At 29.7% G+C, this 18,859-nt stretch overlaps 1 protein-coding gene across 3 annotated transcripts in view; it reads left to right on the plus strand.

Annotated features, from left to right (window-relative positions):
- The window catches only part of LOC109596650 (prominin-1), a 34,418-nt gene that overhangs the window by 13,220 nt on the left and 2,339 nt on the right, over positions 1-18,859 (plus strand). For 2 of the 3 annotated variants that reach the window (XM_020012226.2, XM_049964428.1), the window contains exons 6-16: positions 335-430; positions 1,189-1,391; positions 3,963-4,101; positions 6,778-6,948; positions 14,639-14,963; positions 15,348-15,522; positions 15,684-16,031; positions 16,328-16,486; positions 16,914-17,041; positions 18,550-18,609; positions 18,671-18,742. In XM_020012226.2, coding sequence (XP_019867785.2) covers positions 335-430; positions 1,189-1,391; positions 3,963-4,101; positions 6,778-6,948; positions 14,639-14,963; positions 15,348-15,522; positions 15,684-16,031; positions 16,328-16,486; positions 16,914-17,041; positions 18,550-18,609; positions 18,671-18,742 — 1,876 coding nt within the window. The remainder of the gene's footprint in view (positions 1-334; positions 431-1,188; positions 1,392-3,962; positions 4,102-6,777; positions 6,949-14,638; positions 14,964-15,347; positions 15,523-15,683; positions 16,032-16,327; positions 16,487-16,913; positions 17,042-18,549; positions 18,610-18,670; positions 18,743-18,859) is intronic. The other variant, XM_049964427.1, reaches the window with a different exon arrangement.

Below are 18,859 nucleotides of genomic sequence, written 5' to 3' on the forward strand. Positions count from 1 at the left end.
GGTATCCAATTATCCACAATCTTTCTTGGAGAGGTATTTTAAATAAATTACTCTTAACGATAGTGATTATTAAATAAAATAAATATGGTTCATTGGCATTTTGAAATATTATGAAGTTTATATAACATTAATATTACAATATACACATATATAAATATTTACACAATATTCACAGTGTAAATAAATAAAACATTATATCATTTTAATAATCAGAAATATTTTGTGGGAATATTTTTTTATCATATTATATAATATGCGTTTGATTGATAATCGAAAACGAAACTGACACAATATCAATGGTTAAAAAATATACATATTAATTCTTTAATTTCAGACCTTGAAAATCTATTAGGAAAACCATATCAACAATCTCTGGCAGCAGAAACAGGAATTGACATAGCCCTAGATGCACTAGAAGAATTAAGATTGTGTAAGTAATAAACAAATTAAAAAAGAGATGTATGTTTACATTCCGTGCATATTCTGTGTGTATTCCATGTCATATCGATAACATTTGAACCCAACCTTTAAACTTCGGATTTCGCTATTTTACGAAACCGGTAATATATGAATTTTTCCATAACACGATTGTTATTCACATTACATTTTTTATTCAAGTTTTCCAATTCTGAGTTGCCAAAAAAGTCCAGTAAGGCAATAAAAGCTTTCTCTTATACACTTTAAAATAATTGTTCATAGTTAATATGACTCAAAGAAAAACATTTGATGGTAATTGTAATTTAACCATTGTATTCATTTTTAACTTTTGATGAGTAAATAATTAAAACTTTAATGACATCATTACTTTATCATTTTATTTGAATATAATAATTATATTGTAAAATATGACTTTATTTTTGTCAGAATTACAATTAAAAACCATTTTTATATTTGTCTTATGTGTATGTCATTGGGCACAACTTAACTACTTAAAAAGAAAAATAAATTATTCCAGAACTTTTAATTTAAAGCTTATTCCACTAGTCAGTTTCTTTAACCCCTATATCACGGTCTATAAATTCAGCGAGTACCTTTTCACATCGCTTTGCTTCGCCTTTTCTTGATAATTCAAAGAAAATTAATTTCAAATATAAACCCGTCCCGCCCGATTGCAATGTACAAAACGTTTGCAAAATTTAAAGCAAATCCAATTCAAACCGACGTGTACAATTCAGAATAATTTTTCAGCGACTGCTAAGGTAACGAACTTGGTGTCTGATATTGTGAACGAGTGCGCATTGGCCGAAAAAGGACGCATCCAGCTGCAAGAACAACTACGCGAAATATCCAGACAGCTTACAATTGCCAGACAACAGTGCAACCTGAAGGATCGCACTCTCTGTTACACGTTACAGTATTCCGGATACGATGTGACCTTCTCGTGTGATAATGTAAGTAAATTTATTCCAGCGCTTGGCTCTGGAATGCATCTACGAGCAACGGAATACGAGCAATAAATTATAAATTATTAGGCCAATAAAAGTAACGACGAGTCGAATGGCCCATTTTTGTAGTAAAGAGTACACGTTGAATATTAACTCGCCAAACACAATTATGCCCATCAATACTTAATACGTTTCAATTTAAAGTTCTATTGTTTTGCTTTTATTTTCTAAATATTTAAAGAACGAATCACTACAGGGTACCGGAACGTTGCAATTGCAATAAAATACACCATACGTCGCACACATAAGATAAATTACGAACTATTTTTCTAATAAAAATATTTCAAACATTCTGCGAAAATAAACCCGGGTTTTATTGCGTCTTGGTAAATTATTGCATGGACATATCATCCAAATTGTTCTTAAATTAAATTTTATTGTGTGATACAATAGTGTTTGCCCATGAAAATTTGAAATTGTCTTTAAATATGACTAAAATGTAAGAATTATAACTATGGATTTGCTGCTAACGGGGAACCACCGAAATAAACAGAAATCATTTACCAACCGTAGAGGTGTAATATTGACCATTGAGAAAGAAAGGAAATTACGAACTATTTTTCTAATAAAAATATTTCAAACATTCTGCGAAAATAAACCCGGGTTTTATTGCGTCTTGGTAAATTATTGTATGGACATATCATCCAAATTGTTCTTAAATCAAATTTTATTGTGTGATACAATAGTGTTTGTCCATGAAAATTTGAAATTGTCTTTAAATATGACTAAAATGTAAGAAATGTCATAACTATGGATTTGCTGCTAACGGGAAACTACCGAAATAAACAGAAATCATTTACCAACCTTAGAGATGTAATATTGACCATTGAGAAAGAAAGGAAATTAAGTTAAGTATATTTTTACCAATTTAGACACCGGATCCAGTCCGATTTTCGTATATATTTAAATTTGATTTGATATGTACTTTCATTGTCACATGATAGAAACAATTTGATCATTATTTTTCATGTTTATATCCATCATATAATCGATTATTATATTGTACTGGATATATTTGTTGTAAAAAATAATAAATAAATATAATATAGATATATATATTCAATGTTCTACAATAAATATGCTTGCTATATTTAATTGTAAGTTAACTGAAACTGGCGCATTCTCCAATATTATTAATTTCACAATATACATGTCAATATTGGTAAAATGAAACATTAATATGTACTTTTATGAACATGATATTTGACAAAATGATGTTAGCAATTATTAGTTTTTTGCTAAATTAAATAATAAATAATTAATTTTGTTTGTGAATTTGTAGGAATATACGAAAACAAACAATTAAGCAACAAGTAATTAAAATTTAATTCATTCGTCTTAGTTAATATCTCTGACATCCCAATCTTCCAAACAAGATAAAATCCTAATGCATTTTATGCGAGTTTTAACTGAGTAATCCACCCTTAATAACAGATTTATAATTGTCAACTTTACAATGGTACAAAACCATAAATTCAGTACTTTGTTACGCGCCATATATTTAGTCCAGACGACTTTTTTACCTAACCCTCAGACAAGGCAATTAACTAAATAGCACACGAGGATAATATTAAATAGGTGAGCTTACAGAAGCGAACTGTGAACATTAAGTAAAGAGCTCATGTCGGATGTTCCTACACAAAAACCGACGTTCGATATTACAATTCCGTGTTATTAAGATTGTAAATATGGATTTTGCGTTTGGTGGTTCTTGTTTTGTTCATTTCGATACACGAAATGCACAAAATGGGTTGTGATAAATGATCAAGTGTTCTTTATTTTTTTAATAGCATTTAAACTATTTTTACTTATACAAGATTAAACATAACTAATTCATTAGGAGTTAAAGAATTTAAAGAGATATCAATCAGAAATTTTAATTGCAGCTATTTAATATTTTCATAAAATTTTGTGAATATATTATAAAATTTCCTTATTATAAACAATTGAAAAGACAATTAATTCTTAATACAAACATTAAGGAAAGTGTATTCTATCAGGAGCCATTAAAAGTATTCTAAAATATTACATTAAACAGGATATTTGGTATTTCTTTCCGCTTTCTTTTCTTTCTAACTTTAAATGGCAAAAACTTTCTTATTTCAAATGGAAACACCATAAAATTTCAGAAGTAGTTGAAGAGTCACCCTCGCAGGAAAAATCGTTATCTTTATTATCCTTTTTCTATCCTACAATAATTATCTTAAGTTAATTGTATGTTAAAAATATTTTTTTTCAGTCAAATATAAACAATTTTAGTCTAATAACAATATTTAAAATTAAAAGAAATTACGTATTTTTACTTAATTTAAATTAATTTTATTGTATAAGAAAAACATTTAGCTGACCCATATTTATTAAGATTTTTTTGCTCCTTTGGTTTATACCCATGCCCCTTTAAATATATTATATATGTTCTTTCTACATTTGAAAAATAATACTATACGAAATAAACTCCCAATAAAACTTAATTAATTTTAATAAAAAATATTTATATTATATATATTTTATTTTCAGATAACAAAGGATAATAAAATTCGTCACCTTCACCGCATTGGTCAAGAAGATAGTTTTAATATATCAATTGACATTGCAAGGGAGAGTTTCGACAAAGTAGATGAGGAAATTGCGTTGGCTGCTGCTAGCAAAATACCAGGTAATGCAAATATAGGTACACCACATTTGACTGATATTAACATTCGAATTACCTTATAATTGATTAAGTTCAGAATCAACAATTTAAAGCAATGTCCCATAATTAAATTTGATTTTGTTGGAGTTTTAATAACGTTTTTATCATTATAATGGCTCATAAAAGTTATTAAAAATTTTAATGTAATTCTAAATTTGTGTATGAGTACGCATAATCATCAATAAATTATGTACACTTATAAAAAATTCTATTACAATAGTTTCAGAGGTAATTAAACATTTTTGTGGTCTCTTAATGAGTTAATTGTTATCAAATTGCCTAATTATAGCAACTATGGTTGATATTTACAGTGAGTAAAATATTGGTTTATTTCAACGGAAATAATTATCCATGTTGCGTATTGATGTAATTTCACTCTCCGGGTTAATATTCAATAATTAATACCGGCTGGTGTTTATACGCTGCTTTGCGTTGCATCCTCTGAAGCGTTGTTACAACGGTGGTTTCGGAGATCCCGATATCACACTTGCAGTTGTAATTGCATTAGGTAATATTTAATGGTGGTGGCCGCTTTCCTATCTAGATTTGTAATTAGTACGGCCCATAGATTACAGGATTATCGTCGAGACATTCATATCTAGTCAGTATTTCATACCAAGAAAATCCTCTCAAGTTGGAATTGGGTCTGTAAATGTTCGGCAACACCGACATCTATCATAATGGCATTAGAGAAATTGCCGGGTTATGATTACTAGATATACATTTAGTCTGATGTTAAGCCAATTGACTATTCAACAACATGTGTTTAAGCCTTAAATCGGAATATTAATAATCGTATTCATTACACACAAAATGCTACACAAATATTAAAACCCAACTCGAGGATATATCAAAAAATAACTATGGTGTTTTTAACAACGCATTAATTAAAACAAATTAGGCGACAAAATTTTGTGAAACGATTAAAAAGCACAACGCAAAACTTTACTGCAAGGCGATTAAAGTCAATTGCGTAATTAAAACTGTGTTAACCGCATCTATTTCATTTGTAATTGTTGAATCTAGTTTACAACAAAATTTATGTTTAAAAGTGCAATTTCAGGTCAAACAAATTTAATTACTTTGCAGCTTTCGGAACAAGGCGCAACTTTTAGATTATAATTCTTTGAAAACACATCCCTCAAACTAAAACTAAAGCGATGACTTAGGAATCTATTACGGCAACCGTTTATTGTAATTTATGTATTTTTCGTTGAATAATGTGGTGAATTTAGGTGCGGACTCAAATTTAGTATTCCCCATATTTCAAATTAAATGTTCCTTTTTATTAGCGCGTCATTTTTAATATATCCATTATACCATACATTCGTTTCAAATACATAATTTAAAAGTATTTATTTTCCCATTCATACTTACATTACAACAAATTACTTTTGTATGGCCCTGAAAAGTTCTTACAAACCTTTCCTGACATAAAGTTTAACTCATTATATGTGTCAATTAAATTTTTTGTTTTAATTTAAAATAACTTACACCATTTTGTTAAAGTTTCATAATTTACTAAAATTGTACTTCAATAGATTGATGTTAGTTATAATTTAAAGATTCAGTAAATTGTCTTTCAACACAAATATTGAAGTAATACTCTGAATACATACTTCAAATTCAAATATTTCTATCAATTACTTATATTACAATAACCAGAAGCAATCGACATAACGAAGTAAAAAGTAAACATTTCCATCATCAACTTGCACGAAATAAAACACTAGTTCAGGTTATATGAATCTTTCATTATATTTAGTTCTTAATCGATTCAATTCTAAAAATATCGTTATCCTTTATTATTATTTTAAAATAAATATTTTAGATGTAATTATCACAATGTACTTTTCGTCGTCTATCAAAGTGAGGAATATTTATTGTTATATATAAACTCGCAATTATTTTTTTAATTGGAATATAGGTAAATCATCACGAAACTTATTGTTCAGAAATTATCCAAATTCTAACGTTAACAAGATTTCTATACCTTAAAAATTGAAAAATATTAGATTTCTATATTTTCAAATTACTAAAATAATAATCTCTTATATATATATATATATATATATATATATTAAATATCTCAGACATTTCATGCTTAGAATATATCTTTGTAAAATCAATTGTAGAAATATTATAATCATACAGGGTAATAATAAAAGTAAAAGAAACTATTACCCACAACGTCTTACACCAGTTTATCTATCTCATTTGTATACAAAGTATTAATACAAGAACCAAAACAAAGTACGTGATATGTATATTTCTTCCTATAAAAGTTTTATTTTACAGATAGTCCCTTGCATTGAGGATGTATCTCACTCATACATTATACATCGGTATCTTAAGCATTTGTCGCATGCTCCTCTCTTCGGATTTGGTTATCTGGATAAACAAGCCCTTTTGTGATTTATATATTTACGAATAAAAAGGCCCTATTGAGCAAAGAACTCTCCGAACCGCATAAATCACCCCATAAACTTCACTCGTCAGCCTAACTTGAAATGTGTCTAGGATATTATTTATACATCATATCTGGGGATCTATAATTTATTGGCATTACACCATACACATATTTAAAAACTATAAATTGATTTAACAAGATAATGTAAGCAATATTTTTCATTTTCCTAGATTTAAAGTCAGCTTTGAAGAGGAAACGTGCGGAAGTGTATAAATCAGTTCACGTCCTTGACGAATTGATGAGATCGTTGTCGGAGACGGTGCAAAATGGCAAGGAAGCGGTTTCAACAGTTGTCGGGAAACTAATGACTTGGGATTTGTGGAGGTGGCTCGTGGTTTTAGGTAAGGCTACAATTGCTATAAATATTCTCAAGAGTTAGACATTATTAAAATAATCAAAATTTATAATATATTTTGTACTTTATCTTCTTTATCTCTGAATAAATTAACCCCTAATTTTATATGTATATAAAAAACAATATCACTTAATATTATGGTGAAAAATACGTAATTTGAGTTATTGTGTTTCACAATTCCTAATACGTTTTTAATTTGTAATGGTTCTTACTTACACATCAGAATATATTTTATATCCTCTATAGACGTTGAAGCGAAATGAGGTTGAAAAATAGTGCTCCAGTCTTAGGATCAATGAAATTAATAAACACATATATTCAAGTGATTGGCTTATTTGGATTCTCAGAAAATCGAAAAAACTACGGTCTAAACTTTTTCTACAGCAATTTAACAATACTGGCTTACACTATGGTGCTTTTAATACCAGTAGACTCAACAAAAAAATTGGAATCAACAAATGCAGTTGTAATTAACATTCAGTTTGTATGTATAGCAGCTTTAATGTATGCAAACCATGCAACATGGTTTAAGTACTCCCATGAATACTATAAACAATTAGAGAAAATTGTGTATTTCGACAGCGAATTAAGAAATTTACCAATTAATCATCGAAAGATTCAGACAGTAATTCATTGTATTATTGCTGCACAAACCTTACTGGTTATGTACTTTTTCATAAGTGACTTTATTTTAAATGTTTATTTATTAGAGATGTCGCCAATTTATTGGATAAAGGTTGAAATACCAATTTTAATTAATTATATTAATTCAACTTTTATCTCGATTACGTTTTATATTTTGTACAAAAGATTTATAACTCTAACATCTTACGTTGATGTAATGTTAAATCCTCAGGTGTCTAATTATAAAGACGAATTGAAATTAAAATTTAAACATTTGGTGAAACTATATTCGCTTCTTTCAAATGTTACACATTTTATGACAAAATGCTTTTCTCTATCAATATTAACAACTTTATTAATGAGCTTTGTCACTGTTACAAATCAATTATATTTACTGCTTAAAGTGAAAGATTTAAAATTCACGTACAAGTGTAATCTATTAAACAACTTAACATGTTATTTGCTCGTTTTGATGATCGTTACATTTTCGTACCACCTCGTAAAGAAACAGGTAAGTTTGCAACTAAATGAAAATTGTTGTTTTCTAATTATTAATATTCCTAATGAACCACTTTTATAGATGTCTAGTATCGTATTAAAAGCATCCTTTGTATTAATATCTGAACAAGTACCAAGCGAGTCCGCTTCATTTGTAAGTATATCAATTAAAATTAAATTATTAATGTTTATTAAAATATTTTTTTTTTAATTTATTTAGATACTTATGTACTTTGATCATTTAAAAAGTATTCCGACAAAATTAACAGTGTTTGATATGTTTTCCCTTGATTTATCTACATTGCTACTGGTAAGTAACAGACGTATTTTTAACACAAAAATATGATTATTTTTTATTTAAATGCAGATTGGATCCCAAATAGTGTCATATATTATTATACTACTTCAATTTACAACTGAAGTTTCAGTAACATCTGACCAATCAGCAAGCAGGCAAGTGACGATTGTAGGATCTCGTTCTTAAATTTTATAAAATGAGTTCCAACGTTTTATTTCAGTTTGTTTGTATATTCATATAAAATAAAATTAGAAACCTTTTGTAATAATTTTCGAATGTTACTATTTGACATACTTATTAACAAAGAAAATCTTTTTAGATGAATTATAAATATTTCGCACAAATTGTATTAATGAAAGGCCTTGAAATTTTAATTACATCATTTATGTAATTCTAGGATATTTATTTGAAATTTGTGTATAATTAAATTTTGCAAAAGTGTCAGCAATTTCAATGTTTAAGTATTGAATAGAGTATATTATTAAACAATTATATATTATTAAAACTAATAATAAGTTCGCAGAAATTACACTAAGTAAAATAAATATATCAATCTTATTAATTATCATAATCGATAATTTAGAAAAACCAATAAATGATAAAAATAGAAATTGTCCTTATTTATTACCCTTTCAAATTTTTTTAATTACATTTCATTATTATTGTTCATACGATATGAGGAGTAATATAAGGAACAAGAATTAAATAGTAATAATTAATTTGCATATGTTATATAAAGTAAATACTATTTGTTATTTATATGTATTTAATTACAATTTAATACTACTAAATAAGTTTCCAATAATTTTAATGACTAAATACTTTCAAATTATTTCTGAACAAAATATATTTAACTACTACTATTACAACTATAATACAACTTTTAGTTAAAGTAGCTTTGCAAGGGGCGGTAAGTTTATGTTTAAATAGAACGTGGGTTTCCTATCAAAGCCGATATATGAATGCGGCTTGAAGTTTTTTCATAAAAAGTGAGACACTTTCATTATGACCGTATTTGCTAGTCATTCAAAGTTTTTCGTTGGGTAATCACTTAGAGAGAATTTCATAACCGGCGGCGAAATACATTATGAAAAGAATATGGAGTAGATCATGCAATGAAAAACACAGAATAGCAAGTTCTTACTCTTTCATGAGATAAACTAAGCGGACTCGCAAATAATTTATAAAAGGCAGAAACCATATAGAAGGGAGGTACTAAGATTCAAACAGGGAATAATTGTCTAACAGCTCATTAAAACGCGATGATCTTTTTAAAAAATATGGCAATTAATATTTTATTGCGTGAAATCATCATATAGAGTTTTAATTAGCCTTCACTAGGAATGTAGGAATAAAATATTATTAAAAATTCTTACTTCTGTGTATGAATATATGTTATTATGTAATATTATTTACTTTCCTCATTATATTATTATTACTATTATAAAACATTAAGAAACATTAATACATAAGAAGATTTAATTCTCAAAATTTATTTATTTTTTTTTTTATTTTTCCTATTAGCAAATATAATTAAATAATTACATTTTATTCTTAAATTATGTAGACAATTAAAACTTCCATACAATTAAAACTATATATATATGATAGATTAGCGACTGTTAATCTGTCTTTTTAGTTTGATTAAACTAAATTCACAATAATACGCTTTATTACAACAAACGTAGTTTAACCCTCGACATCTAAAGCTTGACTGTCTGGTTCTTTCTTAAGAACTGCCCCGAATATTAAATGTAAACAAATACTTCAGATTTGCTTATAAAACAAAACTAGTCTAAATAGATGTGAGCACGTCGCATCGGTCCATCGGTGAAGATGATGACGTAAGCTAACACGGCCTTCCTGACATGTGGGGCGTCCTCGCACCTTCCGCAGTTTTGCAAAGATTCACCTGACACCGGTAATCTGTAAACATTATAACAGCAGTACAAGCTCAAAATATATTCGAAGAACTAAGTCTAAACCTTATTTCATTTAACAAAATAGACTGTTATGCGGCACAGTTAACAATCACTAGAAGCTCAGAGGCGGCTCAACCATCAACAGGTCTGTTACACCCATGACTCTCAAGTGCTATCAAAAGATACCATATTCTAGCCAGGAGCTCAGAGGCGGTTCAACCACTACCAGGTCTATTACCCGCTTGTCTCACAGACCCAGAACACAACAATCTAAGCCTGCAGAGCAGGGACCTTAAAAATAGCCTGCCGAGCAGGGACCTTTAAACATAGCCTGCAAAGTAGGGACCTTAAACATAGCCTGCAAAGTAGGGACCTCAAACATAGCCTGCGACGCAGGGACCTTAAAAATAGCCTACTAAGCAGGGACCTTCACATATAGCCTGATACACAGGGACCTTAAACAGCCTACTAAGCAGGGACCTTTACACACATTCACAATCTTATTAAATAAATCTATATCCATCATACCTTATAGAATTTCTGTATCTGGCCAGGTTCGTAACTGTTCATGCGCTGCTATTGTAGTTCTACCTCGGCTGCCAATCCTTCGGAGTGCGTACCTCTCATTAGGTAAACAATGCGTTACCTCAAAGGGTCCGTGATACTTTGGTTTCAACTTTCCTCTATTCGACAGCTAATAGCGACATCTAATCCTAACGAACTTGCTTCTGTATGTAGTTCGGTTGACAATTCCAGATCAAAAATGTTGAAAATCGGATAAGAAGTCAATCGTACATTTTCACATTTACATGTCCATTCAAAAGATTTTCCCTCACGTAACAATGCAGATATCGGTGCTGTTAAAGTTGTAAAGTTTTTCACAAGATGTCTGAAATATCCAGCCAGTTCTTTTTCGATCACACCTAAATATTTCACAGATGTTTGGAAAAAGTTACATTTTTGCATATTTAAGGGCGTCAATGTCCTTTCTTAAGTTCTTAAGACATTCTTGAATGGGTCGAGCAGGGCACAACACATCATCAACATAAACAAACGTAATATCGTCTTTAAGTGGTCCAAGGGCTTTAACGATGGCGCTCTGATAATTTGATGAAGAGTTTATGAGATCAAACGGCATTCGGTTGTTCTTTTATTTCTTTCGTAACCCACTCGTCCATTCCTGACAAATTCAAATCATATTCCTCAAATGCAATTTCTAAATCTTACAAGTCGAAACTGCGCTGCAGCCACACTTAAACCTTCTGCGCAGCCATCTTCAATGTTGCTTGAGTAGTTTGGGCGTTGGCCATTGTCGATAAAATTTCCATGTTTTGTTTTTGGAATCTGTTGTTACTTTCTTGCTACTAATCTCTCTCCGATGCACTTTTGGTAATGTTCACAACGTTCGGACTCACTGCGCGTTTGTGTTTTTCACTATTGTCTGCCATTGTTTGTTCACAAAGAAACACAAAAAAAAAAAAATTTTAGGTCCTTTCTTCCGGAAATAATTCACGAGAAGATATCCCACTTCTGATGATAGATTAGCGACTGTTAATCTGTCTTTTTAGTTTGATTAAAACACTAAATTCACAATAATACGCTTTATTACAACAAACGTAGTTTAACCCTCGACATCTAAAGCTTGACTGTCTGGTTCTTTCTTAAGAACTGCCCCGAATATTAAATGTAAACAAATACTTCAGATTTGCTTATAAAACAAAACTAGTCTAAATAGATGTGAGCACGTCGCATCGGTCCATCGGTGAAGGTGATGACGTAAGCTAACATATATATATATATATATATATATATATATATATTGGGAGATAAATATTCACTTAATGTATTTTAATAACATAGAACAATAACTACCATTACAACTAAATGGCTATATTATATTATAATATTCGAAAAATATTTAAGCTACGAATTAAAGTTACACAAATAATTATTATATTTTTACATTTCTGTAGATTGATCATTTGACCTTTGCACTGATCTCAAGAGTGAATCTGAACCACTAAATTGTAAACATATAATCAAATAAGATATTATATAGAGAACCATCTGCAACATTAAAAGTATTATTAACACACATGATTGTAATAAATATAGTATCGCAATCTAGTTTAAATTACTAATACTTATTTACAGCTGGTTACTTACATTCCACACTGTGGACAATCCCAAATTGAATGAATCAAATATATGAAATACTAATCGCGAAAATTGCATTCTCAAAAAACTGGATTTCAACTAAAACAACCATATTATTAGATAACACTTAATAGACAAAGGAAAGTTACCTGTGTTATAGAATCCACATGTATACCATCAACAGTCAATACTTTGGAAGATAATTTAACCAAAGCAATTTCCTGAAAAAATAGAAAAAATATCTGACTAATGAGTACATACAAATTAGTTTAATAAGTATAATTAAAACAACAAGAGGATAAATATGTACTTTACAAAATAAATGATGAATTCCAAACACTTGAATTTCAGAAAAATTTAAAAAAATAACTTCCACAGTTTTTAACAAAAATCACATAAAGAAAAGATACTTACCCGGTTTTTAATAATATGAAAAATTAAAATCAGCACTACCAAAATGGATACAATAGATACAAAATCATTGCATAGATTATATATTACTACTTTTGATAAATTTTGGATTTTAAGCATTAAAAAAATATTATTGGTACTTATTATAAATGTTGTAAAAAATGTAAATAAGACTGGAATATTAAAATAAAAATTTAATTCTTCAGTTGATTCCACAAGTTCGACGTACATATGTACAAATTTTTTGAAACTATTGATCGCGTAATTATTAGATTTAATGTCTGGATAACAAAACTTATTAAATAATTCCTCCATACATTTGAATTTAATCAGTACATCCATCAATAAACAACAGAAATAAGTCAAATTTAAATAGTTTACCATCAATGGAAAACGTAGTTTAAACCAATACATCCAATTCATGTTTTGCTCCATGACATTTAGCACAAAGTCGCTTACGGTAAAATAAATTAACGCCAAAAATTGTCCAAACATAAATAACGTTAAGTTTCTGGAGTTTGACGATTTTAATGTCTGATTTCCAATTGTTTTTAAACCAACATTAAAATTAGCCGTATATATTAAATATTTACTGAAGCTATTGAACAAAATAAAACTGGGAAGTATATTTGCATAATATAGAACTATAATGAAATAATACTGAATTGTTACAACAGTTTTGTTTACAGAATTGGTGACATCAGATTTTAAAGTAAGTGGATAAATACAAAACAGTGTGAAAATTATTATAATAATTCTAGCACAGAACAATTCCCTTTTTCCAAAGCCATGTGGTACACCTAAATAAACTAATAAATATCGAAGAAACTTCAAAATTCGTATAGAATGCATAATAATCAGATTTTATATATATATATTTTTTTAATTTTTACTGCACTAAGCTGCTTATAACAATGTATTTGAGTAATTGACTATAAAATGTTTATAGCTGCATAAATTAAAATCACTCAATAAGTGATACAAAATATAAAAAGGGTATTATTTTTAAGTGCCTCAGACACTGGAAAGTAATTTAAAGGTTAAACGATATTCTGATGTATCACAAGCTATTAAAAAACTACTTATTCGATATAGCTGAAAGCATATAGAATTATAATTATTTAGACTTTAAAAATTGTATTGATTAATGTAATTAAGTTCACATAAATTGTGCACAAATATTAAAATCGATCTGTTTTATAGATATTTGATATATCTTCAAAATCTTACCTGTGGAGATGAAACAGCTTTTTCAACTGGAAGCATACTAAACTAATGACGCCATATCCTGTGAAATTGAGAAAGTAACCATTACTCTATCAAATTACCACGGTGCCCAAAAGACAAAGGTAGCAACTAGCAGTGATCTACCAGACTTATCTAGAATGGGGAAGTTTGCAAGGATGATTTAACTAAAAAAATATTACATATATTAATTTTCTATTTATGTAGTGTTCACATAATAGATTTAGGTGTGGTACTACCCAAAATGATACAATTGTGCAGAAACAATTATAGTACAGAATATTAAATTAATTATTTAAATAATTTATGAGCAATGGTCAATTGTCATTTCCACAATTGATCTATTTACATTGAAACGATTTCATTGTAAAATATTAACCGAAATTAATTACGTGGTTGCACGTGAACGCAGCGATTTCCCACCAGAACCTTGCATCCCATTTTCGCAATTCCCCAACAACAAAAAAAGACGACTGCCTGGCATAGTTGGCGCGAAACTCCGAAACATGTTCGTGTTACAGGTGTGGCCACAATCCTGACGATCGTTTGGGGCCTTTTGTTGTGTGGAGCGCCTTGCGGCTGCGGAGTCACCGCCCGTACCATCCCGCTGCTGTTGTCAGGTGTCGCTTTAGCCAGTGCGACTGGTCTTTTAGTCTGGGCCCTTGGCACCCTAACATTCATCCTGGGAGGTCACGGCGAGACCTTGTTATGTAGGCCGCTTTACGATCAGCCTCATTACGGGACATTAACTGATCTGTTGGATTCCGGTGGAATTCTCCACACTAACGGGGGGTTTTTCAGCGACTTCAAAGGAAATGGCTCACTAAAAGTGCGGCATGTATTGAGGTAAACACATTAAGCAAATGGTATTAGTTTTATGTTGTTGATCAGGGCTGGATATTTAAATATTTATTGCCATTTCATATATAATTCTACTTCATTAAATCTGCCTTACTATCAAAACAAAGTTCCAATTAAAATCAATAGAAAAGATTTATCTTTCTTTTTTTATTTTGTCTAGCTAACTTTACTCAATTTAACCCAATTTTACGTTTAAAAATAATACTATATATCATATAAAATAATTATCTTAGAACAAAATGAAAAATAATTCTTCTAATTTGTCAAAACTAAACAAACTATTAGAGTGTAACAACACAAAAAAATGTTAAGTTAATATTTCCAACATCCATTAATATCCAAACTAAGAAGAGATACTTAATTTTTCAGGAGTTGCCAAAAAGATGAAGTAGCTTATAACACATTCCATCTTCACAATCAGATGGATATCGACAAAGTGATAAACTACCACAGCTGGGATGACCTACAATCATTACTCGCGAACTTTTCTTTGGGCAATACTAACGTGGAAATTTTGAGTCCTGCACTCCAATTAAATCTCCAAGTATGTGTAATAGTGACATTCTTACAATATTGAAATTAAAACAGCACTAAAAACAACTTTTGATTATAGCCAGTTCCTTCCAATTTCCCGCTCTAAATGTTTTTACTACTCGCCCAGCATTAACCCTCCGGAAATTCACTGAACCGTTTCAAAACTTTCAGGTCTTATCGACGACTTCCAACGTGAATCTAACATTACACAGGGCACAGTTATCCAAGGCGATCACTAAGAGAGACCTCGGCTCATTTGCAGATCAGTTGAACACTGTGGCCAGACAATTAAGCGACCCCATAAGCTCTAGGAAAATTGATAATCTCGCCTTTATGGTCAGAAAAGTGGTTCAAATGGAAATGCAGCGGCTCGTTGACATTCGCAACAGAATACTTTTTAAAGTCACGGCGCTCGAAGTGCTGTTATTGCCGCTTAATAAACAGGCCAACCAGTCGTTGTCGCATTTGAAGACCATTCAGTTTTTTCTGGACAATCAGGGATGGCAAATTGCTGAAAAGGTGAATTCGATTAAAGCTATTTTGTAAAAAACAAAGTAAACTTTCTTAAAAGGGAAGCACTTCAACAGAAAACTTTACTTTGTCTTACCTGACTAGCATTTTAAATGACACGATTTATTATTAATGTTGTAAATTGTACTGTTCAGTGGAAAAAAGTGGAATTGTAATTTTGTTTATTACAATCAATATATATTTCCAGACGAATTTACTTCTTTTCGGGACACAATTTTAAACGTTACATTAATTTAAATTTCCAGTCTATCCGTCAGTGTAATTGTGTTATCTTGTTTTTGCAGACAAGCAGACAATTCACTACGAGAATCGAGTCCTACTTGAAAGACTTGTATAATCACGTCAGTGAAAAATTAACGAAGCAGATAGGAAAGTGCCGACCATTGTGGGAAGTTTACCATTCCACGCGATTCTTCGTCTGCAAGTTGATTGTAGATCCGATGGTAAATAAAATTCAAAGTAGTTTTAAACTTGTCTGAATCGGGCATCGCATTGAATACAACCGTCATTCGCCACAATAAATTTAAATTAATTGTTATTGGCAGATATCAGTGAGATTTTACACAGTTACTATATAGTTTGAGAAGGCAAAATTAAATAAATTAAAATAAGTTGTGAAACTAATTTAAATTCTAAATAATACATTAAACTAAATAGTACTTACAAACATTACTTTAGAAATTCTGAAAATAACTCAAAAAAAATTTTGTTACACAAATTAATAATAATTAGCCAGCCATACATTTTAATACGAAGGTATTAAATCAACAGAATGTGTACAAATGAAGAAATGTGTTGATTTTAATGATTTTTATAAATGCAAGGCTGAAAATTTACATGTAAAGCTCATAAATCAATTAACGTTTGCAGAATGGAATCTCGTTTTCCTACTTTTTCCTCATTTTATTGTTCGTCGCCATCACTCCCGTAGTTATCAAGCTGGTGGAATTCTATAGAGAAGGGAATAATGAAGATGTACTAACCTCCATATCACACAGGTAAGATGGTGCGTCGTGAATAGACAACAAGTATTATGCGGTCTATTATCGTTAAAGAAAAAGTTTCCTGCTCTTTTATGGCTTTGCGATAATCATTATTCGTTGTTAATTGATATAAATGGAACTGAATACTTTTTTAAATCCTTAATTAAAATTTATTACATTGAATAAAACAATATTTATTATAAAATGTATTCAGCAAGACAGGCTATATTGTGAATTTATGGCCTTAATATTTCGTAGCACGTAAAACAATGGTTTTTATTAAACCCTTTGTTTATACATATGTACCCGTCGGGTGACTAATTTATTTTTATTGTGGGACAAATATTTTGTTATAATTGTGATAAATATAACTTAATTACTTTTATAATTAGGTCATATTTTAATTTTTTTCTTTTCAATTATTTTCTTAGTTACTTGAGATTGCTACACATAAAAAGGGATTCTTAAAGTAAAGTAAATGATTATCAAAATAAAGAATCACGAATCAAGTCACTAGTTTAAGTACATTTATAATTTGGAAAACCAAAATATAATGTTAACTAGGTAAGTGACCCAAATGAGAGTAAAATTGATATGTTTTTCGTATGCGCTCATCCAAATTGCTCTAAAATGGGTGGAAGAAAGTTTTTATATTATCACCACAAACAAAATTAAATTGAGAAAAATGGTTACAACATTTATTCTGACTACGAAAAATATAGTAGAAGGTAAAATTGGTCCGCGATGATTCTTCCATTAAACCAAGAATGGCCCAAATGAATTACCTTAAAATGTATTAGAGAAAGTTTATGAATTTCTGTTCTAAACTAGTTTTATAAAAACAAAATTAATTTAAGGAAAAATGAATAAACATTTTGTTCTAATGAAGAAAAATAAAATAGAAGACAACGTCGACCCATGATGGCACTTGTATTAAATGAAGGAGGATAAATGAAAATTTAAAAAGAAAATAAAAAATCACACAAAAAATTTATATATCAAATAAATTTAAAAAAAAGAATTGTAAAGTTCAAAATTGAAAAAGTATTATTTGGCTAAAATTTGATAAAGTTGAGTATTTGAAAAAAAAATCTCGTTTATGAAAAATTCATGTTTACGTAAATAAAAAAATGAAGTAACAAAAGTAGTTATTTAAATTTTAATCCTACATCAATACAAATTACATAATACTCGCTGTGTAATTAAAGCATGACAAATTTATAATCGTGCAATTTTTACATAACCTCAATATTTGGGTTGCATTATTTTTTGCTTATTATACCCCGCAGTCGCATAATAAAAAACCGGTATATAATTAATCAAGCGTAAAATTTACATGTGTAAAATATTAGACTATTAAATATAAATCGTGTTATCCCACTTATTTGTTGCAACGTCACTTTTATTTAATAGTCTATTGTTCCAATAATAATTTAAGTTCTCAATTATTCACTTCGATATTGGCAATAATCCTGAAATGTGATCATTTGATAAAAATTGCGTGCAATATTTCTGGCTTTCAGAAGGGCCCGCGACGGGCTACTTATAGATGATGAGGTCACGTGGGCATCGCCTCCATCTGCGTAAGTTTTTCAGGAATTACGTGTCGCATGTCAGAAAAGTGAATTAGCGTTTGGGTTCCAGGACACCGGAAATTCCATTAGGCTGTGCGGCGGCGACGAATCGGGAACAACAGGCCACGTGGGTTAGCCCGAGGTAATATGCGATTTTTTAGGAATTTATGAAATTCGATATTTTCACACTCCATTAGTGGGTACAATAAAGAGGGTCGGTTCGAAATTGAATTGTGTACGGGAAATTTGTTTTTTAAAT

Source organism: Aethina tumida, chromosome 3 (genome assembly GCF_024364675.1).
Source record: "Aethina tumida isolate Nest 87 chromosome 3, icAetTumi1.1, whole genome shotgun sequence".
Taxonomy (NCBI): Eukaryota; Metazoa; Arthropoda; class Insecta; order Coleoptera; family Nitidulidae; genus Aethina; species Aethina tumida.